Here is a 10,000-nt window from a genome sequence, read left to right as displayed (position 1 = left end):
GTTGAAATCACAGCTGAGTCACCAACTTTATGGAAATTGATGGGTTGAAATCACAGCTGAGTCACCATCTTTATGGACATGTATGGGTTGAAATCACAGCTGAGTCACCATCTTTATGGACATGTATGGGTTGAAATCACAGCTGAGTCACCAACTTTATGGAAATTGATGGGTTGAAATCACAGCTGAGTCACCATCTTTATGGACATGTATGGGTTGAAATCACAGCTGAGTCACCATCTTTATGGAAATTTATGGGTTGAAATCACAGCTGAGTCACCATCTTTATGGAAATTTATGGGTTGAAATCACAGCTGAGTCACCATCTTTATGGACATTTATGGGTTTGAAATCACAGCTGAGTCACCATCTTTATGGACATTTATGGGTTGAAATCACAGCTGAGCCACCATCTTTATGGAAATTGATAGGTTGAAATCACAGCTGAGTCACCATCTTTATGGACATTTATGGGTTGAAATCACAGCTGAGTCACCATTTTTATGGACATTTAGGGGTTGAAATCACAGCTGTCACCATCTTTATGGAAATTGATGGGTTGAAATCACAGCTGTCACCATCTTTATGGAAATTGATGGGTTTAAATCACAGCTGTCACCATCTTTATGGAAATTGATGGGTTGAAATCACAGCTGAGTCACTTACTTTATGGAAATTTATGGGTTGAAATCACAGCTGAGTCACCACTTTTATGAAAATTGATGGGTTGAAATCACAGCTGAGTCACCATCTTTATGGAAATTGATGGGTTGAAATCAAAGCTGGGCCACCATCTTTATGGACATTTATGGGTTGAAATCAAAGCTGAGTCACCATCTTTATGGAAATTGATGGGTTGAAATCACAGCTGGGCCACCATCTTTATGGACATTTATGGGTTGAAATCAAAGCTGAGTCACCATCTTTATGGAAATTGATGGGTTGAAATCACAGCTGGGCCACCATCTTTATGGAAATTGATGGGTTGAAATCACAGCTGGGCCACGATCTTTATGGAAATTTATGGGTTGAAATCAAAGCTGAGTCACCATCTTTATGGAAATTGATGGGTTGAAATCACAGCTGGGCCACCATCTTTATGGAAATTGATGGGTTGAAATCACAGTTGGGCCACGATCTTTATGGAAATTTATGGGTTGAAATCACAGCTGAGTCACCATCTTTATGGAAATTTATGGGTTGAAATCACAGCTGAGTCACCATCTTTCTGGAAATTGATGGGTTGAAATCACAGATGGGCCACCATCTTTATGGAAATTGATGGGTTAAAATCACAGCTGGGTCACCATCTTTATGGAAATTGATGGGTTAAAATCACAGCTGGGCCACCATCTTTATGGAAATTGATGGGTTGAAATCAAAGCTGAGTCACCATCTTTATGGAAATTTATGGGTTGAAATCACAGCTGAGTCACCATCTTTCTGGAAATTGATGGGTTGAAATCACAGATGGGCCACCATCTTTATGGAAATTGATGGGTTAAAATCACAGCTGGGCCACCATCTTTATGGAAATTGATGGGTTGAAATCACAGATGGGCCACCATCTTTCTGGAAATTGATGGGTCCGTATCACAGCTTTTCAGTGGAAAAAAGTAAAGATTATTTTGAGGAATTAACTTTTGCTTTGTAGTAGTTTTTATGAATTGCTCCTGTCCTGCTCACCAAACTCTCTTCCTTTGGTATCCAAGGCAATCTCCACGAATGGCTAGCAGACTTCCTCTCCTGTCGCAGTCAACATGTGGCCCTTCATGGAGTTCTTTCATCCCCTCTTCCTGTCCAGGCTGAAGTTCCTCAAGGCAGCGTTCTGAGCCCTGTTCTTTTTCTGGTTTTCATCAATGATCTCTTGGACTCCCTAGAAAATCCTCTTTATCACTTTGCTGATGACTCCATCCTCTGCCGTACCATCTGTTATCCCTTCGATCGGCAAGCAGCAGCTTCTTCACTCACTGCAGATCTGGATAAAATCACAAACTGGTCCAACACGTGGAACATGTCTTTCAAGCCTGAAAAATCTCACTCTCACTATGTCTCTCCGAAAAGACCTTTTAGAACCCCCCCCCCCACCCCCAATCTACTTTCTCAAAAATCCTCTTGAAGAAGTCCTTTCTTTCAAGCTTCTGGGTCTCACTATCTGCCATGATCTTTCCTGGGAAAGCCACATTTCCAAGCTGGCCTCCAAAGCCAGTCACCGACTGGGCATCAACTGTTGTGCAAAGTCCTTCTTCAGCCCACTCGAGTTCCTAACCACATACAAAGCTTTCGTCCGTACCTTGATAAAGTAATGCTCTCCCCTCTGGGCTGGTGCTCCCGCCTCTCACCTTTCTCAGCTTCAGGCAGTGGAAACCAAGGCATTTAGGATCATTGGTATCTCCCGCGATGAGGCCGAGTCTTTGGGTCTCTCACGCAGGCAGGTCAGTGGTCTTTCTGTCTTTCACCATGTCCTCTCAGTCTCGCCTTCCCCACTCTGTCTGCGATATGTCCCCCCCTTATTTCCGCAGGGCACTCAAGGTCTGCCAGCAACCCCCTTCTGGTAAACCTACCAAAATCATGAATTACTGCTCACCTTCACCTTTTCATTCCTCTTTTTTCTCCAACATTGGAGCAAACTCCCACACTCTCTTCAATCCCATTCTTCCCTTCAGGTCTTCAAAACAGCAGTTCACCACCACCTCTTATCTTCCCCATCCAAAACCATGATCTTTTCTACCCCTGTTAATCCACCCCAAACCCACCGCTTCAAATTCCCTGCTTTCTTTCCTGAAAATCCTTGTCGTGCCCATCTTGTTTTCCTTGTGTACCTCGCCCCATCCCTCTCCTTTCCACAGATCTCCTAATGTCTCTGTTCCCCACTGTTTGGTCCTTCTCGCTCCCGCCCCTCTTGTCTCCTGCTCCCCTTGTTGTACGTTCTGTGTGTTAGCTCTCGCACGAGCCTCGACATTGTACACAAAAAAAAAATGCTTAGATTGGGATTGGAAGTGCAACAACTCAATTGTAATAGTTATTGTAAATTACTATGATGCAACAAATTAGTTATGAATAAGATATGCGCAGAAGAGGTGGAAAGCAAAACTACCTGGAAATATTTTAATCCAAGCAAACAAAGATACTTTAACATCCTCTTCAAGAGTTAATTATTTTAATCTTCATAGCTACTGTGCATGTATGAACTTATTTGTATTCCTGTTTTATTACACTCACATGCATGTGTAGTTATTCGATTTTGGATGAAAGGGGAAAGTATGGTGGGGTGTGGGAAGGAATTATTTGATTTCACATAATGCATTCTAAATGGTCTGAAGGCAACAATTTCCTTTTTTTTCACCCAGAGGTTATATTATTTTGGTTTAACCACAATGAATTAAACTTGATCGATTAGAGAAAGCGAGCAAGCCAGATGTGTAATGTTAAGACAAAGGGTGGATCCAAAAGCTGTGTCAGTTGTGACAGGGTGAAAATAAGGTAGAGACAATATTGTGCTTATGAGCAAATGAGACTCAAGATGAGAGACCGGTGTCAATACATTGCAGGAGGTGTCTTAAACATTCACTGCCCAGATACAGTGGGGAGAACAAGTATTTGACACACTGCCGATTTTGCAGGTTTTGCCACTTACAAAGCACGTAGAGGTCTGTAATTTTTATCATAGGTACACTTCACCTGTGAAAGACGGAATCTAAAACAAAAATCGTGAAAATCACATTGTATGATTTTTAAATAATTAATTTGCATTTTATTGCATGAAATAAGTATTTGATACATCAGAAAAACAGAACTTAATATTTGGTACAGAAACCTTTGTTTGCAATTACAGAGATCAGACGTTTCCTGTAGTTCTCAACCTGGTTTGCATAGACTGCAGCAGGGTTTTTGGCCCACTCCTCCATACAGATCTTCTCCAGATCCTTCAGGTTTCGGGGCTGTCACTGGGCAACACAGACTTTCAGCTCCCTCCAAAGATTTTCTATTGGGTTCAGGTCTGGAGACTGGCTAGGCCACTCCAGGACCTTGAGATGCTTCTTACGGAGCCACTACTTAGTTGCCCTGGCTGTGTGTTTCGAGTCGTTGTCATGCTGGAAGACCCAGCCATGCCCCATCTTCAATGCTCTTGTTGAGGGAAGGAGGTTGTTGGCCAAGATCTCACGATACATGGCCCCATCCATCCTCCCCTCAATACGGTGTAGTCGTCCTGTCCACTTTGCAGAAAAACATCCCCAAATAATTATGTTTCCACCTCCATGCTTCACGGTTGGGATGGTGTTCTTGGAGTTGTACTCATCCTTCTTCTTCCTCCAAACATGGCAAGTGGAGTTCAAACCAAAAAGCTCTATTTTGGTCTCATCAGACCACATGACCTTCTCCCATTCCTCCTATGGATCATCCAGATGGTCATTAGCAAACTTCAGACGGGCCTGGACATGCTCTGGCTTGAGCAGAGGGACCTTGAGTGCGCTGCAGGATTTCAATCCATGATGGCGTAGTGTGTTACTTATGGTTTTCTTTGATACTGTGGTCCCAGCTCTCTTCAGGTCATTGACCAGGTCCTGCGTGTAGTTCTGGGCTGCTCCCTCACCTTTCTCATGATCATTGAGGCTCCATGAGGTGAGATCTTGCATGGAGCCCCAGACCGAGGGAGATTGACTGTTATCTTGAACTTCTTCCATTTTCTAATAATTGCGCCAACAGTTGTTGCCTTCTCATGAAGCTGCTTGCCTATTGTCCTGTAGCCCATCCTAGCCTTGTGCAAGTCTATAATTTTGTCCCTGATGTCCTTAGACAGCTCTCTGTTTTTGCCCATTGTGGAGAGGTTGGAGTCTGATTGATTGAGTGTGGACAGCTGTCTTTTATGTAGATAACGAGTGCAAACAGGTGCAGTTAATACAGGTAATGAGTGGAGAATGGGAGGGCTTCTTAAAGACAAAACTAACAGGTCTGTGAGAGCTGGAATTCTTACTGGTTGGTAGGTGATCAAATACTTATTTCATGCAATAAAATGCAAATTAATTATTTAAAAATCATACAATGTGATTTTCACGATTTTTGTTTTAGATTCTGTCTTTCACAGTTGAAGTGTACCTATGATAAAAATTACAGACCCCTACGTGCTTTGTAAGTGGGAAAACCTGCAAAATCGGCAGTGTATCAAATACTTGTTCTCCCCACTGTATGTTCTCCACTGTTGAGTGTCCAGGTGTGCAAATTCCGAAGGCCGGTGAGCATCGGTGCACCAGGCAGCATGAAGTAGGAGAGGCTGGAGGGGGAGGAAGCTGTCACGAGAAGCTTGCGTTTTTTGCTTCTTGGCCTGGCAGTCTCGGATTACTTTGAACTCTTCAAAATATGAGCCTTTGCTTCCCTATGGAATAGTTTGGCGACTGAGTATGCACAGTCATATGAACTTGCGTTGTACTTGCACGTCACCTCCCCATTCCCCCGACTTGACTTTAAAAGGGACGGTGCAGGGTTTGGGCAAACCGAGATCGTGTGCAGTTCAAATCCACATTAGAATTTTGTCTGGTGACAAAGTCACCCACAAACTGTACAAAGGGATTCTGGTTATTGAATTTCCGTGATAGCATTGTCATGGCAAGTGGACGAGTCAGGATCTGCTGGGATTTCTGTGCAGTGCTATGAATGTCAACCGAAAGAAATTTATCATTTACTCACATTTACAAAATCGGTAGAAATACCAGAAGTGCAGTGGACTGGAAACATTGTCATAAGGTTGAAGTAAACTTATAATATAACAACACAATATTTATGAAGGTGATTTAAATTTAATTTGGACTTTTGCTTAAGACTGAGCATTTGGTTGTTCAACTCTTATTAAGACTTTTATCATCAGGCTTGGATGTAAACCTGACAAGCACTCGTCACCATATTGCGCAGTCAATCACGTGGAAATTTCAACAGGCTCGAAATCCTCTGTCATCTCAATTATCACAATCTCGATTTTCAGCACAAGTATTCAAAGCAGGATCACAGGTGATTATAGGTACTGGTTATCGATAATGACAACAACAAAATTCTCTCAAAAATTATCTACATACATTACTTTGCCTTTTATAAGCAAAAGTCAAGGTCAAGTATGAAACCATCCACATACTACTTATCAATGGCAAATGTAGCAAAGCATTTCAAATTATTATGGTCTTCACTGGTTGAGTACAGTTAGGAAAACATATGAGGCTGTCATGGATGCAGTGAGTGTTTGCGTTATGGTGCTAGTAACTGAAAAGAGGAATAGTGAGTTACCGGCGTTCGAAAAATTGGGAGAGTGATGGGAGGGGAGGGAGATGGAGAGGAGCTGGATACAAAGACACTGCGACGGATCTGAAAATGACAGAGGGAGAGAGAGAAAGAGAGGGGGAGAGAAAGGAGAGAGAGAGGGTGGGGGGATAGAGAAGGGGGTGGATAGAGGGAGGCAGAGAGAAAGCGAGATGGGGGTGGGGGGAGGAAGGGGGAGGATGAGAGGGAGGAAGAGTGAGGGGGGAGAAAAAGAGAAAGTGGGAGGGAAAAAAGAGAGAACGAGAGAGGAGGAGGTAGAAAGAAAGAGGGAGAGGGAAAGATTGGGGGGGGGTAATTTGAGTGGGAGAGACATTATAGTGGGAGGGAAAGTGAGCGGGGGAGAAAGTGAGCGGGGGAGAAAGTGAGCGGGCGAGAAAGTGAGCGGGCGAGAAAGTGAGCGGGCGAGAAAGTGAGCGGGCGAGAAAGTGAGCGGGCGAGAAAGTGAGCGGGCGAGAAAGTGAGCGGGCGAGAAAGTGAGCGGGCGAGAAAGTGAGCGGGCGAGAAAGTGAGCGGGGGAGAAAGTGAGGGGGGGAGAAAGTGAGCGGGGGAGAAAGTGAGCGGGGAGAAAGTGAGCGGGGAGAAAGTGAGCGGGGGAGAAAGTGAGCGGGAGAGAAAGTGAGCGGGAGAGAAAGTGAGCGGGAGAGAAAGTGAGCGGGAGAGAAAGTGAGCGGGAGAGAAAGTGAGCGGGAGAGAAAGTGAGCGGGAGAGAAAGTGAGCGGGAGAGAAAGTGAGCGGGAGAGAAAGTGAGCGGGAGAGAGGGTGAGGGAGGGAGGGGGGGTAGAGAAGAAGAGAGATGGGGAAGTAGGGAGGATGGAGGGGGAGGGAGAGAGGCAAGAGAAGGGGAGGGGGAAGAGAGGTGTGTCACGAGATATATATGGAAGCAAAGAAAAATGGAGATAATGGGGGTGAGATTGAGGAGGAAGGTTTGTGAAACAGATCCCAAGTATTCCTCCTTCACTCCCACCCCCCTCCCCCCTTTCAACCTTCACATTACATCCAATTCAATTCAATGTTTATGAATGAAAAATAATCCATCATTTCTCCTTTCAAAGTTTTTCTCAAGCCAATGTCCTCCTGTTCCACAATTTTTAATCACAACAAATATGACTTCTTTAGCTTCAAATTCTTTGAAACGTTTACTTAACAACGAACTTGGTATTTGCTCCTTTAATTCACTTTTCTAACCTTTTACTATCATTCTTAACCCCCCCCACCCTAATTAATTTGTGATAAAACTACTACGTATGTAAAAGCTATTGTAAGAAAGTTTAAAATAATTTCATTTTACTGCATTTTCAAAGCATAGCACTTCTTTCTGTTCTTTCTTAAACAACAATGCAATGTAATCACATATTACCTACCCCATTGCCTTCTCCCTCTCCTCCTCCCCTCACCACATCACAGAGAGAGAGTGGTCTTCCACATCCCCCTCCCACCTTTCCCCCACTTTCCCCAGCAACTCCCACCTGCCCTCTCCTCCCTCCTTGTCCTCCCAATCCCCTGTCACGTAGGGAGCCAAGAGGAGGGGCTGGTGGATTAGGGGGAAAGGAAGGGGCAGGGTTTGCACCTCCCCTCAGTGCTGCATTCTCTCTATGAAGGCTATCAACCTAGGAAAACAGGGTGAGGCAGAAGGCAAGTGAGTTGATAAGATTATTTTTTTTAAGTGTGGAAAAAGGAGTGGGGGGGGGGGTGGACAAAAAACAAATTGGGAAGGATGGAGTGGGGTAATGATATGGAAAAAAAACGTGCAGCATAAGAAAACAGCAAAGTGAACATGACAAGGGTTATGGTGGCATAGGGGAGATAAGAGCAAAGAAGGGGGTGCAGAGAAAAATGGGGGATAAGATTGTGGGGGGGGGTATTGGCATAGTGAAAGGGTAGGAGAGGAGCTGTGACACCAGGAAGGGAGAGTGAAGGGAAACAACACAGCTGAAGGAGGTGGAGAAAAGGTGACAAAAGCGTTTTGAAGGAGGATGAAATTTTAGAAAATACCTGGATCTGCAGCCGCCTTAGATCATCCCCCAGGCCTGCGTTCAGCTGGAGAAGGCGTCTGATTCGAACTTCTGCAGCTACTAAAGCCGCTTTCACTTCAACATGTTCCTGCAGGCTCACAGTTCCTTCAAGATCTCCGTCTACACTCTGCGAATCATTCACGTCCATTCATTGTCACTGCACACTTTCTCAATTGCAAATCATTCCTCCTTTGACTTCTCTCACCGACTCACAATCATTCATCAACTCATTCAAAGTCATTCATTCAGACAAGGCAAAGTTGATGAGAGCAAGGTGCTGATTGGTTAAAACAACAGGCATTGCCCTCTGGTTACAAGTGACTGTACGGCCAGGGCATTGTGATCTTAAACAAAATTGCATTTCAAACTGGTACACCCGATAGTTAAAACCGAGGTAGGATGCAATTTCAAATCACAAGGGAGGTGTGACCTTGAAGATGAAATTTAATTTTTAAACCAAGAGTTAATTAACTTTTGTTTAACTGCAATTTGGATTTGATCAACTGCATCATTTAATTTGAATATAAAACTTGATCTTTAAACAAATAAAAGTTAAAAACAACGAGTGAAGTCGATGGCGTGTCGGTTTTCAGCCCTGTGATAATGGTTAGGGTGGTTGGCTTGGGATCCTGGGATCCTAGGATCCTGAGTTCAAATCCCCCTCGGCTGTTGAATAAATACCAGGTGGGATCGACTCTGCCTGTCATCCTTCTGAGGTCGGCAAAATGAGTCCCAGCATACTGGTATACTGTGTCGGAGTGGCGACCCGTCCAGGATTGTACCCAAGAGCCAAGGAGACTGCTCAGGCAGCACCAACGCTCTGCACAGAGTATGGTCCCAATGGATGGATGGACGGATGGATGGATGGATGGACGGATAACCAAGTCTCCACCCCCTGGGCATGAACTACAGGTCAAATCCAAAAATATTGATTCATATTCATGTGTCCCCCAATGGTGATTGTACAAGGACCAATCAATAAGTAACCTTAAAATATTTTCACAAATTGTTTATTGCATGTATGCATGGAACAACTGTGTTATTTTTCAACATCATCTCCATTGTATTCAATGCATTTTTTCCAGCACTTTACTGAAGCCTGGATTCCTCGAGGAAAAAAATATTTTGGCTGCTTGTGTAAGCGTTCATGCACTGCCTCTTAGACCTCCACATCAGATCAGAAAGTGGTTCCACCAAGTGCCTCAAAGTGGCCCAAATATGTGGTAATCCGAAGGGGTGAGGTCTGGCAAGTAGGATGGATGAAGAAGACACTCAAAATGCATGTCCTCGATTGTTGCAATTGTAGCACGGGAAGTATGGGGCCGAGCATTGTCATTCTGCAGCAAAATACAGGTAGTGAGTAGTCCATGATGTTTTGATCCGATTGCTCGTTTTAGATGACTTTTTAAGGAGGTCACAGTATGATACATTTGTGACTGTGGTCCCTCTGGGCATGTAATGCTCTACAAGTGGGCCTCGGCTATCCCAGAAGAGCGTCGGCATCACTTTTCCAGCGGACGGCTGTGTGCGGGATTGTTTGGACTTCGGTGAAGTTGAATGGAGCCACTTTTTGCTTGCGCTCATCGTTTCTGGCTGAAAGTAGTGGGCCCAGCTTTCATCCCCAGTCACTATGCACTGTAAGAAAGCATCGCCTTCTGTTTTGTAATGTCGCAGAAGTTCTT

The 10,000-nt window shown here is 44.3% G+C and overlaps 1 protein-coding gene across 1 annotated transcript in view; it reads right to left on the bottom strand.

Annotated features, from left to right (window-relative positions):
* LOC147033982 (ARF GTPase-activating protein GIT1-like) overlaps positions 1–10,000 on the bottom strand; it is a 149,025-nt gene that overhangs the window by 21,471 nt on the left and 117,554 nt on the right. Inside the window, exons 12-14 of the mRNA XM_085848641.1 lie at positions 8,299–8,445; positions 7,668–7,913; positions 6,274–6,351 (exon numbers count right to left, since the gene is read on the bottom strand). Coding sequence (XP_085704767.1) covers positions 6,274–6,351; positions 7,668–7,913; positions 8,299–8,445 — 471 coding nt within the window. The remainder of the gene's footprint in view (positions 1–6,273; positions 6,352–7,667; positions 7,914–8,298; positions 8,446–10,000) is intronic.

This window comes from Eptatretus burgeri, chromosome 1 (assembly GCF_056783735.1).
Source record: "Eptatretus burgeri isolate ZD-2024b chromosome 1, Ebu_testis_v1, whole genome shotgun sequence".
NCBI lineage: Eukaryota > Metazoa > Chordata > Myxini > Myxiniformes > Myxinidae > Eptatretus > Eptatretus burgeri.
Note: the sequence above shows the minus strand (reverse complement) of the source record. Positions and strands in the feature narration are given on the sequence as shown.